General features: G+C 40.2%; 1 protein-coding gene across 2 annotated transcripts in view; it reads right to left on the bottom strand.

The window, feature by feature from the left end:
• The window catches only part of SHROOM2 (shroom family member 2), a 125,982-nt gene that overhangs the window by 26,187 nt on the left and 81,481 nt on the right, over positions 1–18,314 (bottom strand). For both annotated transcript variants that reach the window (XM_059823601.1, XM_059823608.1), the window contains 3 exons: positions 16,929–17,060; positions 8,996–11,636; positions 6,924–7,027 (listed from right to left, as the gene is read on the bottom strand). In XM_059823601.1, coding sequence (XP_059679584.1) covers positions 6,924–7,027; positions 8,996–11,636; positions 16,929–17,060 — 2,877 coding nt within the window. The remainder of the gene's footprint in view (positions 1–6,923; positions 7,028–8,995; positions 11,637–16,928; positions 17,061–18,314) is intronic.

Genomic DNA, 18,314 nt, shown 5'->3' with positions numbered 1-18,314 from the left:
CAGCACTCGCATTTAGCCACAACCAATCCCAGATCCCGAAATAATGCATTTGGGATGTTCTTGAAGAGCCATGCATCTCTCAACTCAAGCAAAAAAGTTTTAATATGGACAACAGGAGGAAGAAAAAGACTACAAGTGGGACAATTTATCATGCAACTCCTGCCTTGATCCTGAGGTATGAGAAGAATCTGGTTCAGAACTTTGCTACTGAAGAGCTACCCTGTGCCAGTGGCCATATGTATTTAGATTAGTCATTCCTGAAAGATCAAGGATCCACACTGTGGTATTTAATGTTGAAAAGGGCATTTACATACATGAGAGGAATATTTTTAAAAGGAACAAGCCAGATGGCGTAATGCTAAGACACAACGTGCAACAGAAGATAAAATATATGAAACTCAGAAAATGCATAACACCTACCAAAAAACCCAGAAGACCACCCTTTTTCCTCCCCTCTCTGTCACCTCTGAAGGCTGGATTAAACAGTAATTAAAAGGACATCCACCAGAGAATTAATGTCCTACCCAAATAAGGAAAATCCAGAACTATTTTAGCAAAACAGATGTATAAACACAGTAAGGTTAAAAAAAAAAGAAAAAAAGGGGAAAAAAAAAGTCTGAGGTACAAATTCTTAAAGGTGTTAGGACAAAAAAGGAGGGGAAAAAAAAAGCGCTTTTTCAAACACAGGTACCTGCCAGACAGATTATAGGGCCAAAAGTACAATAGTAAGAATACGAAGAAAATAAGGCCGCAGCAGAACACCAACATGGACTCCCCTTCACATCTCCATGAGCAAAGAACAGCTGATACAGGAGTTCTCAGATGCTGTCCACCATTAAGCCAGTAGTCATGAGTTACTTGGACGAGATGATGATCACCTGAAACTCTCCTAGGAAATTGCTGATATAGTAGCTGTGATGCACAACTACACGTTCCTCTGATACTTGGGCAACTGCTTGAGCAAAGTGACACATACAATGTTTGGGGAGGGAAGGTGTGAGGGTGTTGAAGACAAGAGGAGGAGAGAAAGAGAGCAAGAGTAAAAAAATATTCATTATGAATCTGGAGAGCTTCAGAACCATAAACTTAACATTTAAATTAAGCAAACAGGTAGAAATTATATTAAGAGATTCAGCAGCTGCACTAACTAGCATGTTAAAATGACAAAGAATTATTTGGGCTCGTACAGAAAAGCCGTGTCTCAGACGCATTACTATTCTTAGAAAGTCACTACACACGTGGACAACAGTGATCTGGATGACAGAGACTATCTGGAGTTTTAGAGGATTCTTAAAAAAAAAAAAAAAGAAAAGGAAAAAATTATCCTCACCAGAGGCTCTTAAAAATTTGACTGCCATGGGACAAAGTCCTCACTTGCATCATCACATGATCAACAGGAATGGTTAGACCTAGATGATTTACGAAAGGGTGAAAAAGAAGGTGGCAACAGTTGCTGCTGTGAGGAAAATTATTCTGAGTAATAAAGACACAAGCCGAATATTTCCTATCATGAAGTGAATGGGCCATAAAACAACATATGAAATTCAGATTTAATAAATGCAAAGCAACCCACAGGATAGCTTTTCCTATACCTCAGCAACAAATACAATGATGTATAACTAAAATTACTGCTATGCAGGAAGGAAAAGCTGGATTTCACAGACTGTTCTATGAACATATCATCTCTGTACTCCATAGCAGTTAAAAAAAAAAAAAGGAAAGAAAAACATTAAGATAAAGGAAACATTATGTTACTTTATGAATTCACAGTGTACCCTAATGTTGTTGCAGTTCTCCCACTGCTCCAAAAAGAACATAGGAGAATGTGGAAAGACACAGAGAAGAAAATAAAGATGGGCAAAGCCATACAACAGCTTTCACAGAGGAGACATGCCACCCGTCCTCTGCAGAAGAGGTGCTTTTTCTCACAACACATCAGCACTAAAAGCTATGGATGTCAAAAGTCGCTGTGGGTCCAAAACCAGTTAGACAATTTTCTGAAAGAAAAATTCATCGAGGGCTGTTAACCACAAATACTTAGGATTGAACCTTTTTGCTGCAGATCAGCAGAGTCTGGGCAAGGATACCCAGCAGCATGGCTCTGTGTTTGCCTTGTTTTTGTTTTCTCCAAGCATCCGCCACTGTTCAGTCAGAGAAAGGAAACCTGCCTAGGTACACCTTTGGCCTGCGCTAGCAGCACTGTTCCGAAGAATCAACTTCCATCAACTTCCTTCATGTATCAGTGATTCAAGGTTACACTGTCTCAAAGTGTTATATTTATTTAGCTGTTATTAGTCAGTCACATACACTAGTACACTGGAAAGACACAGGGGCTTATGGCAGTGAAACTTGTACAAATTACAAGTATTTACAGAAATCTAAGGAAGACGAAAAGTGGCAGGGGACTCCCAATACATGAATAGATGCTGCTGGACTCTCTCTCCTTTGTTGCCTCTATATGCATGGGAAGAGCCACAGAAGTGTTTTCCCAGTTTCAGACAAAACACAAACTTTCAAACAGCCCAAGACTGTACTGCATCATCCGTTAGTCTATATGATACATACAATGACATCATTGGCAAAAAAGTGGTCTGACAGATGCCTTAATAAGCCATTTCTTAATGATAAAGAAATGCTAATGTAAATAGAAATGGCTTCAGCAGCTCACGTTCTTGAAGTCCTTAATAGCTAAAAGCCTGTGAAGACGCACGTTGGCTCTCCTGCACTTCCTCCTGATGACGACAAATAGCTGCACAACTTGCTGGAAAGGGAAAACTGCAATTTATTTTTATTTTTAACTCCATGCAAGAAAGCATTTTCACATGTAAATTCATTATCATTAGGAATTCAGAGAGCTGAAGCATTACTTGAACCAAACTGGTACGTTCTGGCTGCATGAAAAGCATGTTTTCTTCTCCCTTTAACTGAATAATTAATCTCCCTCAAAAAAGAGCACTTAATCTTTTATAGCAGTCCTTATTATACTTAAATTGATTTTAAAAAGAGGGCACTTCACTATATAAGCTCTTGAATAAAATGAACGTAGAAATTGTTAGTACACTGCACATCAGATAAAAAATAATCATGCATATTTTATGATTTATTTCCTACAAAATACTATGTTAGGTCATTCTATACTTAGCAAACTGATAGGAGATACTTCTTTCCTTTAGAAGAATTTATGTGAAAAATGACAACAGCTGTAGGTGACGTGTAGAACAGAGAACTTAGACCTCTTTTGCACCATAAAATATTGAAGCTTGTTAATACATGCATGAAAGATTTGCCCAAGTAATTTTTCACTGATTTGTAAGGAAGCAGTTGCCCAAGATTATACCATTTCTTCCTCAAGAGGAAAAGGGAGGAAGGTGAAAACATTTTGCTCATGTAGTTCTGGTTAGAACATTAAACTTGGTCATTTAGGTCAACTTAGGCATCAAGAATGACTTTTACTTTGTTTTTGTATGGTAAAGGCTGTTCCTCTGTCTTCAAGAGCTGAGAGAGGAGTGACTAGGTAAGGCATGAAAGCTCTAAAAGAAATGTCTTACAGTGTTTAATTAGAGTTGAGTCATGATGTGGTCCCATACTTGACATGCACGTGCTCTTGTACTTGACACCTATTAAATGTTGAAAGATTTTCTGTGACCTGTGATCTCATAAATCCTTTTTCATTTTTGAAATTATGTAATTTTCATAGACACTGCAGAAACAAACTAATAGAGATTCAAGTCAAATGTTCTTAGAAAGTAAGGAAAAGCAATGGCTGTGAACATCGCTAGTAAATGGCAGTCTTAAGAATTAGATCATAAAGCACTATCCTTTTGATGCAGATTGGCTTTTGTGTGTTCCACGTCATCCTGCCGGAAGCCACAGACTACAGGCCAGAGCACACATTTCCATCTTTAACCTTTTGAAGGGCTATGTTGGTTTAGAAATTCTGGAGACATCTGTAGGGAAGTTAATTATATTACCAGCATATGTCATTTGACAAACCCAGAAAGAGACACCTGTTTAAAGAAGGACAGACTTTACATCTGTAAAAGGCTAAAAACTTTTGTAACTAATTTGAAATAGGAAGAGTAGCATCATTGAAAACAAAAAGCATCAACTTTTGTTTTACAGATCAGACTCATATAACACTTTTAAAGCAGTCCTAAAGATAAAAACGTACTTAGAATTGCATCAAGCCTCAGTATAAAAATATTCAGCTCATGTCAAATGACTGTTTGCATCCCTCTAAGTTCATAACAAGAGTGGCTTGGTTCTTGCATGAGAGATGATAATGGCTACTATGAACTTTAATGGCTTTATCTTCCTATAAAAATAATACTCCAAGCTATTAAATACTGCAATTTGGAACAACATGTTGTAGCTTTTCTAAAAAGGCAGATGAAACAACCTGAATTCATTGGAAGCACTCAGTAATCTCAGAGGGGAAAAATACAGCCCAAAGATGAAAGGAATTCACAAATTATCTTCATGAACTTTAAAAAAACCCCAACTTTCAGAAGTAATGTCAATTTTGGTTTTGCAACTGTGTGCTAAAAAAAGAGCACCAAAAAAATACTGTAGCAAAATGAACCAGCAGCAAAAACCCCACGAGAAAAAAATTGCTTATCAAGCACTTTTTTTGTTGTTGTTGTTTTTAACCATTTTCTGTTACAATACTCCAACCCTTTTCCATTCTAGATTCAGTGCATTAAAAAGACTTGTATTTCTCTTGAAAATAATCAGGGAAGCTGTAACAGTAAACATTCAAAAGTTTATTTAAAACCCAATTTGTTCATTTTTTTGCAAAACAGCTGGAGGGGAGGAGTGAGGCCAGAGGCACCCTGTAGAGTTGGGCAGCCTCTAACCCAGAGAAGGCACCTGTGGACTCCACAGCTGGCTCTAAGCTTGGGTCCCTGCACATCTAACCCACACAAATGCTGAAGGGCTACTCCTGCATCCAGCATGGTCACACTGCCTTTGGTAGCACAAAGGCAACTGTAGCACATAGGCCTCAGCAGCACAAAATAAGGGCCATCAGCAATATAATCCAACACCAAATGTTTAAAGAAAATATTAAATATGACCACAAGGAAAACCTTAGGTTTGGTTAATATTCACGTTCTAGAATATACCACAGATTAGGTAGATTTGCTAGCCACTTGCAGATTGCTAGCTTTTAAAAGTAGGAAACTAAATGCCTTTAGGGCAGCTCAAAAAAATCATAAAATTATTTCATGTCATGATGAGTCCAGTGCCTTTCGAGCACAGGAACGCCTTGTTAAAAAAAGAGTACATGGAAATACATATTATTTCCCACAGGACAGCCAATCATCATCATGCAGTGTTAGTTCATAACACAGGAATTAAATGCCCAAATGAGAGATTTTATTTATTTAGCTTTTTGAACACGGAAGACATAAAAGCCCTCTGCATAACACAAGTGCTGAGGGAAAGACTGCAAAAGAGACCATTTTACAAAACCTCCTGTAATGCGATGAAATGGCCAAATACTAAATCTGAAATAGTATGTCAAAATAGGCTTCGGCTAAAAAAAAAATAAAGTTATTGCAGCTGCTGCCCAGTCATGTGATTTTCATGGATTCCGTGATTATAAAGCAAGAATTGTGCTGCACAAACACTGCTAAAATGCTGGCGTAGGAGTATTATTCACATGCTTTTGTGACTAGGGTTCAGCACTGATGGATGGAAATCATTTTACTTGTCCAGAGATGTCGTCTGCCTACAGAAGCACGTCTGCTCCCGGCTGATTGTGCTGCCGCCTCCCCTTCTCCCTCCCCTCCTTCCCTCCCCTCCAGCTCAAGCTCCCTTCCACGCGCCTGCGCACACGTTCACACCCTCATGGGCTATTCATTTTGAAATCACTACGATAAGTACAAAGGGCTACAAAGAATTAGAAAAATAGCAGATGGTCTTTTCAGCTGGGCCATAAGCAATGCAAAATACAACCATATAAAACCACAAATAATTACTAATTTTTTACAAGCTCTTATGGTCACGATTAGAGTACGTGTTTGCTACAGTTCATACTTCACTCTCCCCTTGAGAGATTAATACCATTTATAGCACTGAGAAAAGCCCATAGAAATTACTTTTCCTATACTGTTATACTGTTTCCTATACCGTTTCCTCTGTTATAAAAAAGGGAGCTATCAAACTTGGTGATAGCAGCATGTGCACAATCTCAGTTCAGCTGCCACATGCCACTTAAGCAGCTGCAGTATCAGCGATCACTGAAATCACTGCTTACATTACAACGGCTCCAGCATACTGCGGGCACCCCTCTGCATGCTAGACATTTAAGGTCTTGAACTGCATTGTTCATACAGTCATGCATTTGAAAAGGGTCTGAAAATATTGTACAGTTTAATTAAAACATGAATCAACAGAGAAAAGCAGAGCTGATCAAATCGGAAAAACAACTTTTGGTGGCTTCTGTTCACATACTGCATTCTGTAAAGGCACAAGCAGAGAAAAGTCCAATTTACAGCACTACTGTGTTCCAGTAGTAGGATGCTGTCTTTGCCAAGGATAATACTGGAAAACTCTTTTGGGAAACCTCAAGCATTCCCACCGTGCCACCCCCCCACCCCAAACCTGTAACTGATAAATATGAAAAAAATCTGAATCATTTCATGCACACTAATAAACATCATCTGGCTCTGAACAAGCTGTAATACACTCAACACTTGACAATTTCTTCAAGCTCACCCTAGAGTCTCCATAAATTTCAGTCCCAACATTAATTCTACCATGTACGTTGAAGTATGTGGGGAGAAGGAAGGAAACAAAGGAAAAAGGCATTGCAAAAACTCTGAAATCATCATACTAAAACCTCCAGTTTGGGTCAGGAAAAGATCAGATCAGAGTTGTCGTAAGAAATCTCTTAAAGACAGAAATTAAGAAATACTCACCTTACAGTGCAGTTCCTTTCATCCAGACTGTTAACTTTAGAGAACATACGCTTCCCATCTTCCTTTAAATCCTCTGCTTGCCTCCTTACTTCAACTGAGACTTCCTAAAAGTGGTTTATAGCACAAGTAAGACACCAAGTCATCATGTTTCAGACTCCTGAAAAAAATCTGTGATTATGGAACCTCTTATTTGTGGGTTTGCTCTGTTTGAATATACATGAAGTCAACAGCATAGCATGTCTTAAGCTTGTTTGGTTTTAAGTGGTACAGTATGCTGTGTGACCTCTTGCGTAGCACTACCGACCTGGCTGTGCTCGAGTTACTGCTCTACTTTGCTGATCTACAGAAGAGCTTAAGATTTATATAAACCTTCGCAACTTCCATTTGGCAAAGACAAAAAAAAAGCGGCAAATAAGTTACAGAAGAGTTCCTCACATTATAGAAGAGGCAAGTACGCACCAGCTTTTGAATCCCTGAACGCGTACTTTCATTTCTCAGTAAAACACACAACATCGCTGTTCCAGAATTTTATTATCTCACTATCTTCAAACAACCACACCCAAAGCATAGCTTTGCATTACAAACACTGAACCTACAGGAAATTTAATTGCGCATTAGCACAGGAATCATCTGAATCATATATGCGAAACAACATCTTTATTTACTTCAGTCTGTTGTAAGCATCTTCAATGCACTTATCACCATATTTTCCAGGTGCCTAAACAGGTGTCTGCTTTTTGCCCCAGGAGGCCTATACTGAACTTAAAGGCACTGACTAATAAACCAGAAATGCATACATTGAATAGATTATATGATTATTTTTCTGCTGGGTAGGCAATTATTTAATAATTTAGTTAATTTAATTTTCAAAATAACTTCCAGGTGAATATTTCCAGTGCTTGGAATCTCTACCCTAGTAAATTATCCGCATAGTTAAGTCTGCACATAGAGTTCAAAAATAGCTTTTGCAAAACTTAAAGACACAACAAACTTAAAGAAAAAGAGTCCACAACTTTTAGAGATCAACACATTTTGTTTCTTTCTGAGCTATTCTCTTTCTACTCCCTGTATAAACACACAAACACAGAGGTGCTGTGTGGATGTGTATGTATGCAATGTTTTTACCAAGAGGGAAGAAAAAAGAAAAAATCGTATACAACTGCATTGCCTCAATTCTTTTCTTGCATAAGGTGAAGTTCAACACAGGTTGAACACCCTGTGACTTCTTATACATATCAGGCAATCTTGTAGCAGCTTGAACAACATCTTTTAAACAGAGAACTTAAGAGACTTGGTTTCTTTGTTTACTTCCCCTGCCACCTGCCAACCATTCGCTGGCCCTGCTCAGTTAAAGATTAACTTAATATTTACTTGCAAGTTGAACAGACATTTGGCATCTCTCTAAGGAATAAATTTATATATCTTAAATCAAGCAAACTGACATAAAATAAAACACTAAGCAGTTTCATTTGTTGCTGTAGTGTAGCTTTAACATTAACAGGCATATTTTTAATCTCTAAACTTTATTAGGCAGAAGCTTTGTCCTACATAGCTTTTGCATCAAGCAAGTTTAGAAGAAAAGAGGAAATCCATGGAAAATTATTAGACCATTAAAAAATTGGACAAAAGTAGATATTATTTTCCCTTAGAACATTTTTCTTCATAGTTTCAGAAAACTGAAAGCCTTAACATGGGGAAGGCAGACACACCAATGAGGAAATAACTCTGGGTGAAGATTGCTTTGATCCTCCTGTACCTCTACTGTAAAAAAGAGGATATTTTCACATCAACCAGGTTGTTTTCTTCTATCTGGCTACTATACACAAGAAATTACTTGATCCAGTTACTCTTTGCTACACTCAATTCCTGTGCAGTAACAACTTTGATCTTCTTCGTTTTACTTACGAGACCTACCTATAACAATTACTCCCTTACTGACAAAAGCAAACACCATACCACATTGTGTTCCTAAATTGGAAATTTTCATAAAAATTATCTCTTTCCCCTTTCACCACTCTCCTGCCCCCCACCACCTCAGGCAATTTAAAGGATAATGCAAAAGACACTTGTACCTGTTTGTAAAAATCAGTAGAAGGGGATGATCTAGACCTCTCATGGGTGTATTGGGGTTTCTCATGTTGTTCGTGGCCTGCATCAAGGATATTATCGGCTGAGTGGTACCTTCCTGAGCTCCTTGTCTCTATCAGCTTCCGCTGCTCCTTCCACGACGCCTGATACTCTGCAAAGGTTCCCAGGCGCTGCGGCTGTTCAGATTTCACAGTCCTATCGGTAGCCTTATTGCTGCCTCTGTGGTGGACGTTATTTTTTGAAGCATGTGCAGTTTCAAGTCCAACAGAGGCTGCCCGACCTCTTCTCTCACACCATGACTCCTCTCCCTCTTGTCCACAGTGAGCTTTCCTATCTGGCCTCTCAGGCTGTCCCTCAGCTAGACTGTGGGGAGCTGGTTTCTGTGCTGATTTCTTATATGCAGGCTTACTTGTTTCTTCAAAAAATTTCCACCTGTCTGCAAACGAGCCCAGAGCTTCTTCAGCTGTATTTGGACAGCAATGAGCACGACACTCATCCTCTGACATCCCCACCTCATTCATCTTCTCAGGTTCAGAGTAAGACTTCAGTTTTTGCTCTGTTGTGAACCTCTTCCTAGCTCCAATGCGAGAAACGTGGTGAGTGCCACTCCCTGTAGGGTTCAGTTTAGCTTGTGTAGCCTCGAGTAATCCAGACACATCTTCAGAAACCAAAGCCAGTAACGAAGAGTTATAACCACCAGTTTTCCGTTCAGGTGACCTGGGGAGATATTCAGCGGGGCTGGGCTCCAAGTCCCGCCGTTTGAAGGACGTCGCTCTCAGAACCCTGGCCTGTGCTTCCTTGAGGTGATCTTTGTAGCTGCTGGTGAAGTTAGTGTCTGGGGAGGCGGTGACATTTTCTGCTGAATCTGGCTTCCAGGTCTCATTGCAGTCCTCCGTTTCAGATGAACCTACTAACATAGCAGTGCTTCTACTTTTCTGCAGCTTTGCTCTTCTCATTTGGATCTCATTTCTCAGGGTTGTTGCAAAACGATCACTCCTTCGTGCCTGTTTAGACAAGTGAGTGTCAAATGGGGCCTGTCGCTCTGTTACCGCTTCTGGGCTGTTGTCAGAGTGTTTTTTCCCTTCCTGAGCTAAAGAGTGCAACATTGGGGTCTTCTGAGGAGAAATCTTGCTACTCTCATCTTTCCCCCACCTAAAATCTTTCTGAGCAGACCTGTTTTCAGTGGTAAGGACACAGCCTTTTACATACTCCTGTTGACTGTATCTAGTTTCACTTCCCTCAGAGATGCTCTCAGAGTTTTTCTTTTGCCCAGACTTTTCAGTATGACTGGGTTTTTTAGCTTCTTCTACTACAGCACACCTAGCATCGCCCTCTCTGTCCACTGGGTAATGACTACTGTTCTCACACCCTTTCAGTGAAGATTCAACAGATTGTTGAGGTAGATAGTATTTTGGTTTTTGGATCATTGTGACAACTGCAGGATTTTCGTGAGGTCCAAGTGATGCATCAGTCCCCACTGCAGGTTTCCAGCTGTCGTCCTTGAGTTGTAGTGGCTTTGAGCTTCCCTGAGCAGGCTGTTTTGCTGTCACACAATAATAGCGACTCTGTCCAGTGTTGTCCACCTTTTGTTCAGCAGCACTGTTTGAAGTGTTGAGCAGACTGGCTTGGTTTGGACTGTAGCCATGAAAATGATCTGTAGGTAACTCCTGAATACCACTATAGGACAGATAATGTTGCTGATCTTTAGGCTCAGCTAAGATTCTTGCATTGTGAAAAAAAGTGCTTTCATCACTGTACTGGTGCTGGTGGTGGTAACTGTAAGTAGGTTGTGCAAACCGAACATCAGTGCTGGACAAGGACAACTGCAGTTTGTTCACAGTTCCTGCATTACTATTGTAACTTTCACCAGTCGAAGAAAAAGTGTGTTCTGAACTGAGATCAGATTTATAATTTGAGCTGCTGACCCTCCTGTCACATGCTCTGGAGGGCCGCCGCTGCTGCTCCACAGTGTCCAAGTTCCAGTCGCTCCTGGGCTGAGACCTGTTCAGGGCTGTAAAGTGCTGCGTGCTGGCACTCTCTGAGTACACAGGGCCATGGGCTTTCTCATGGCCTTTGGTAGCAGCAAAGCTGTCACTACGAAGAGGTGGAGGCGGGGGGGGGGGAGACGAAGACTTCCTCTTATCAGGAACATACCAGACAGGTCCAAAACTGGATCTTCCAGAGCTAGTGAGCTTAGCATCAGGATGTTCCTCTGTTCTAGGACTTTTGTTGTTCTCGTATTGGATAGGAGCTGGCAAATAACCAGGTTTGTCCTCTATTCCACTGCTGTCATTCAAGAACTGGCCAGACTTGTTTCCATGCTTAGCAGTCTCCCAGTGGCCTACTTTGTATAGCATGTTCTCTGTCGAGGAAGTGTCTGTGTTGGATAGAGTGTGGTCAGGGGTGCTAGAACTTGTGGAGAAAGACCCGTAGGCTGAATCCCGCTTACTTTGGCTGCCTAGATGATCAATGCTACTATTAGACCTTGCAGAATAAAGTCTTCCATACTGGGCTACTTGTGGAGTGTGGTCCCAGCTGTCCATACTTCCCAAAGAGCTGAATTGGTCAGAAGTGCGATGTAGACTTGACTGATCCCACGAGTTTGACAGGTCATGAGAAGAACAACTATGGTAAGAAACAAACAAAAAGACTCAGCATAAACATACCAGTCAAAAAATGACACAACATAATTATGAATATATAGCCACCAATTTTATTAACATTGGTTAAGATGTATCTGCATAGCAGTTACTCAAGACAAACAATTGGAAGTTGTAAAAATTGGAAGTTTGAACACAAAGTCAGGGCTTTATCTTTATAATCTGCTACTGATTCAAAGCGTGAAACCTTAATAACTAGCTCAACTTCCCTTTGTAAATTTACCAATAAGTAATACACATTTATCTCCTTGAAGGCTCCCCTCTCCCTCTGCAAATTGTTGATTTTGCTGACTTTTAGACAAATTTAGTTTCAGCTCCATTAGCTCCCTCTTTCCCAGGACAAACACCAACTTATTTTCCAGCTTATTTTCCAGGCACCCCGATTCTTCCAGCTATTAAACTCACGTACTTCCCTGTTCATCTTTTGTAATCTCACTCTAAACTTCTTCAGCCCATAAAGTTATTCCCTTGTCCTGCTTATCCAAATCTGCCCATTCATTTAATATTTTCATTTCTAACAGAGGTTCACTAAAAACATTTGCCTCAAATGCCATCATTTTAGTTCTGAGCCTCCACATGCACCTTGCCAATGTAGTTTCAAATGTGGTTTCAAATCTCAGGTTGACACCCTTACAACATCATTCAATTCCACTCAGTTCCACAACACTGACAAGAAAACGCCAGGAGGAGATGCCAGAGCAACAGAAATTCTGCATGGCCAAAACTAAACTTCTGACCTTCCTTCAAGAATCCTTATCACGACCAGCTCCTCTCTGCCACTCTTTCCTCTACAGAAACGTCATCTTTGACATTGTACTTTCTCTGGATCATTTGCCTAGGACACTATTTCAAAATCTTGCTGCTGCTTGTGTTGTTTTCCTACCCAATCAGTTTTGTTCTGTTTTCTTTCTTTTCTTTCCTATCTTTCACAGCGAGCACCTCCTGTCAATCCAACACACTGATGCTGAGACGGTAGTCCTTCCTAATTATTCTCATATCTCCCTGTTTGAACTTCACTGGCAGCCCCTCCTGCTTTTATATACCAAATTCAAATTCTTGCCCTTGCATGCAAAGCCCCTTGGTAGAAATCCCAGAATTATTCCACTTCCCTGTAGCTATAATTACACAAAGCATCTCTCAAATCTTGTGCAGTAAGGAAACCTGTGAAAGCTAGCAATGAAATTAGATTAGTCCACATAAAAAATACAAAGAGTGATATAGATCTTTTTTTCTGTCAAAAATATTGCAAAGGTCAACTAAACATTTCTTTGGAATTCAGTATTAACATGAGAATTGCTTTTTTCCCCTCCTGTATTACTATAGCCTTTGGAACTTTTTTTATACAACATGGTCAAAAGCAATTTATGTGAAATAAGAGAAAGTATACCTAGTACTTATTTTCTAAAACCATTTTATTAACAAGATACACTAGCACTGGCCTCATCTTGTGGGGTTTTTGTTCTTTCCGTCTTTTCAGTATTTTAAAACATCTTGCTGAGTACTTAAAAAGGTCTTAATTGTCATCTAAGGCAGATACTGTGGTTCATGTAAAAAGTATCTTGGTCATTATTGGGATCTCCTTTGATAATGAAGAATGTAAGCCAGATATTGCTATGAATTGCTGGTATTTTTCCACCTCTTCAGCACTAAGGAGAAACTTGGCATCAATTAAGATAAAGATGACACTTGTGCAGGAAAGCCTCAATTTACAACTTACAAGTCTCTTGTAGATCTGCTGGTATCCAAAGCCCTGCTAGAAAATGCCTAATGGAAACCCAGCAGATGCAGCAAAATCTTCAAAGAAAGGACAGAAGTTTCTGATGGTGTGTTACTGCAAAGCATGGCCTCCTGTGGTCCTTAACTGCAGGGAAATCTTCCCACGAACACTGTCATGGAATCAAGTCCAAAAGCCATCTCTCTGCTCGAGGTTGGCATCCCAGGATATCCTTCTCACAACAGCTTTTTTTGAGTGGATTCACAAAAGCACCTACACTGCTGGTCGAAGTCTGGCAGGTAGAGTCCAGGAATAATCTACAAACACCATCCTTGGCCACTTTGGCCAATAAGCACCTCCGCCCAAACCCTGGGGCATGAGTTTCTGCTTCTGGGCCCTCCCAGAAATTACATCATCTCAGCAAATCGTACCACATTCAGACCACATGGGATTACAGACCAGATATACCTGACCCTAATTGCCCCAAAAACTCAGTTTAAGCAGCCTTCTCAAAGCATACTTGCCTCACATCCACACCTGTAAGGCCAGAACAAAGTAGAAGAGGCTGTTGGTTTCAACCGCTCACCCAGGGGCATGGAAAAAAAACAATTAGAAGGTCCTCTATTAAAGTATATCTTATTGGAAGAAAATGCAGGGTCTAAACTTCCAGCAACTTAAGGTAGTTCATAGCCCCACCTCCCAGAAAAGCACGCTCAACCTTAGTCTAGGGTGGGCAAGGAAAAAAAGTCTGCATCCATGTGTTATGACTTCTGTGAAAAAGACAGCAGAAGACTCACAGAGGGGAAACTAAGGCACGAAAAGCCTACAAGGTCTAATTCCCTAGCCTTGTGTGAGAGGCACCTAGACTTGGCCTAGGGCTCCCAATATAGCTTCCAGTTTTTGAATGAATGTCACATGATTAAAAATACACATATAGTGGTGGATGTGGAGAGCTCGGCTCCAGAACTACCCTCTCTCCTATCTACACTGGTACAGTCTCTTCTGGTTTGTCTGTCTTTCTCTAGCTTCATGCACCTTCTCAAAGTTCCAAATTGAGTAAGCTGGCAAAAAACTCCCACCAAAACAAACCAAAAAAACCCCCAAAACCAAACCAACTCAAATTACCCATAGCTTAATCTAACATCTACCTAGGTAGTAAGGACAATTTTCGAGGGTTATTGCGTCCAGCTGCGCCCCACTCACCCAACACACAAAATCCGGGTATATCCTGCTTGGAAGAGAGCAAAAGCATCTCTCCCCCTGCTTGAACTCTCCATGTTTTACAAGTGATTTAAGTTTTCACACTCACAGAGAGAATGCAAGCAGGCACATTCAGAAGAGATTTCAGGCTGTGAATACCAATTTCAGATGCTTAGGTCAAGGAAGGACAAGAAATTTCAGAAATAGAAATATAGCCTCCTGGGGCAATTTCTGTTATCTCCTTGCATATTGCTGCTTTCAGCTACTGATTTCTGTGCATCCCGTTCAGCTTGGTACTTGACTGAAAAGTGCACAGTGTTTCTCAGTTTTGTGAATTGTACTTTGAAAGTGGGAAAGCTCTGAAGCTGCTCACCTTCTCTTTTTGCAGACGAGCAAGTCCAAAGAACCCCCCTCTGCAACTGGGATCCTCAAAATACCAAAATCCTTGGGCTGGCACTCTGGGAATGCTGGGCCTCCAGCAGCCAAAGTGTGAAATCAGCTCTGCCACTGAAACTGTCTTGGGCCACAGACACCAGGACTGACAGATCTCTCAAATACATCACCTTTCAAAGTGGGCGGCACAGGCAGCCGAGGGGTTCAGGATGGCAGTGCCCTGGGAACCCTGGTATTAGACTATGCTAAAGCCACTAAATCTTTCAGCAGCATCTGAGAAAGCAGAATTTGCCCTTTTTTTTAATACTGATGTCTACCAGCAGTGGCTGCTATTTCTGGTATGTGGGGGGAGAGGATTGCTCTATTCCCCTCCCCCTTTTCCTTTACACCCACAATTTCCTGCCCAAACCTCATTTCAAATTGGCCTTGAACCAAATTAATATTTTTTAAATATTGTGATTCACCCAGCTCCTATCAAATCACACTTTGAGGCATATGTCTTGTAATATTTTACTTTCACAAGGTACAAGGGCAACCATCAGGAAGGACAGGAAGCATATATGGATTTACAGCTCCATCAGAAGACTCAGTAGACTGAAAGTAGTCTTGAGTTAGTATTGCAACCAGGAACTTCATGAAGTTTTTAGAAATTTCTGAATTTTGTTTCTATGTACAAGGACTTCTACTGTCTTCAAACTATAAATCTCATTCAGCCCATCTACATGAAATTTAAGTACAAACTCTCTAAATCAGTGTAATCCAGCAGCAATTATAATCAAGGATTTGAGAAATATGTGCTAAAACTTCTGCTAATGAAGTATTACAAAATGCATTTAAAAAACCTTTCTGTCTAAATGTTAACACATACTTTATTCAAGGGCAGATAGCAAATTATTTCAAAAACAGTAGGGAGCTTCTAAAGAAAACAAACGATGTAAAAACAATTGTAAATACGACATGAAAAATAAAATAAAGTCTTAAAGTAGGAATGTTCTATTTTAACTACCACGATAAATTAACATCAAGAAGTAATGACAGAGAATGTACAGCAGTAAGTATAGAAAACAGAAGCCTACTTTCCAAATGGGGATTGTGTACCAGACTCATTTTCTTTAACACTCAGCGTGACTATGGCCCAATGGGAACGGAGAAGAAATAAGCAACAAAATAAAAAAAAACAAAAACACAAACCCAAAAAACCCACCCCACCCTTATGAAAATGCTGAAGAACGTCACCTATGAGCAGGAAACAAACAAGAACCTGTATCCAGAAACAAATAGGTGTTACCTAAAAGTTAACAGTTTCGCAACTAAAACTGCATGGGTGCCAGCCTTTCTCCCCTAGTGCTGACTGAGACCTAACAAATACTAACGTGCTTTAAACAGGGACTGAAAATCATTGGTCTTATTACCTCTCCACACAAGCAAGAGCACAGCTGTAAGGAAGATCAGATTACAGAAAGAGAGTTTAACTAAAAAAACAGTAATACCGTAAAGTCCAACAGGAAAACATGCTGCACCCTCCCTTTAGGAAAAGACTTCTTAATAGTCTGAAACAGTACTTTTCAATTTCTTCTCCCTTTACTATTTCTCTTGAAACATGTTAATTTTGACGGTTTCTTTTCGCTTCCAAAGGTTTAGGATTTTACCATTGGACACTGAAAGGAAATGCAGAGCAAGGAACATAACCTTTTGAATGCCTTTAAAGCAAGTTTCTTACCTTTTAGTCACACGCACATATCGCATACTGTTTCTGAAATCCACTCATCCATATGTCAAACTTCCCAAGCTCCCCCTTCAAGCATTGAAAGGATAGGCAATACTAAAGACGTATAATACAATCATTCTGCATTTGTGGTTTTAAAAAAACCAAACCACTCAGTGTCATGACCTCCATTATTATTGCCTCGCTGTTGGAGCTTAATGCGTGTAACTTAAGCAGAGACTCACCTTGCATGATAGCGTGAGTGCCAGGAAGCGCAGGCATTGGACGAGGAAAGGTGTGACGTGGCTGTCTCAGGATGACTTTCTGTAAATTTGGTTGCGTGCCAGGAGTGAGGCCTGCAGGCTACGTCATTTCTTCTGAAAACGAGAGAGTTACAGTGTACTAGTTTAATGCAAACAGTTCAGTTAGGTGACACCCAGCAAGAAGTCTACCTGGGCAGTAATCAAATCCTGTACAGATAGGACAGAGACGTAATGACTTTAAATGACAGCAAATGAGACAACTTTCTACATGCATGCCAGTTTTGAAAAGACACCAGCATTCCTTTAAAATGCTCAAGATGCAGAGAAACGTCAATATTCTCCAAGGTCTGTGCTTGGGTGTTTGCGGTTTTTTTAAAAATTTTGTTTATTTTGGGGGTGGGGTTGTTTTTATGAGGGGTGGAGACAGGCAAACAAATTTTAAAGTATCTGACACGTATCCAGAGGTTTAACAGTTAAAGCTAAGACTGAGACTTACGACTCTTTTACAACATGTCAACAATACAGTAGGGCTTTGGCAAGGTTTTACTGTAGGTATGTACTTATGGGAGGAGGTGGGAAGAAAAGTGTTAATGACAGGAAGGAATAAAGCCATGTACATTGTTTCACAGAAGTTATTAAGAGTGATATAACTAATAATTTTAACTCCGGCCAAGTTCTGCTTTAGCTCTTGAAATGTTGGGCACCCCAGGTATGCAGGGTTTTGTTTGTTTGTTTGTTTTGAGTTTGTTTTTTTTTTTAAATACACCTCAAAAATAGTTCAGCAATTCAAAGTCCCTAAGTATCTACTTGGATATCACCTCCAAATGTACACGCCTATGTAACTGAAGAGATCCCTTCTAAGTAGTACAACAATAAGCTGTTAGAGCTTTGTACCTTGAAAACCTTTTGGCAAAACTGCCCTACACTCCCCTGCCCCTTCCTTCTCTTCAGGAATTAACAACAGCTTGCATTTCCTTCCAAGGACTTGCTGTCCGTAACATCTCTCGGCACTCACAAAATAAGTGCATTCTTTTTCCCCCAATATTAAATAAGCCTTCTGGGTGGAATTCAGCTACTTCTGTTTCAGTGAGCAGACGCTGAGCACGGGCCATTTGGCTAGACCCTCTCAGTCGCCCTGGAATGAAGCAGGAACTTCTTGAAGGCATGTCACCCTGCCCTGCTCTTTGGCTCATCTTGAGGGAAGCGTAATTTAAAATTTAGATGAGGTATAAGGTGAGACAAATCTCATCCTTCCAAGCCACAGCCTGAAACAAAGGCTTACAGGACCTTAGCTCTTGAGATATTAATGACGTTTATTACTGCAAGGTTAAGTAATTTGTCTAAGTTACAAAGTAATTTGTCTAAACT

Source organism: Gavia stellata, chromosome 1 (genome assembly GCF_030936135.1).
Source record: "Gavia stellata isolate bGavSte3 chromosome 1, bGavSte3.hap2, whole genome shotgun sequence".
Lineage (NCBI taxonomy): Eukaryota > Metazoa > Chordata > Aves > Gaviiformes > Gaviidae > Gavia > Gavia stellata.
Note: the sequence above shows the minus strand (reverse complement) of the source record. Positions and strands in the feature narration are given on the sequence as shown.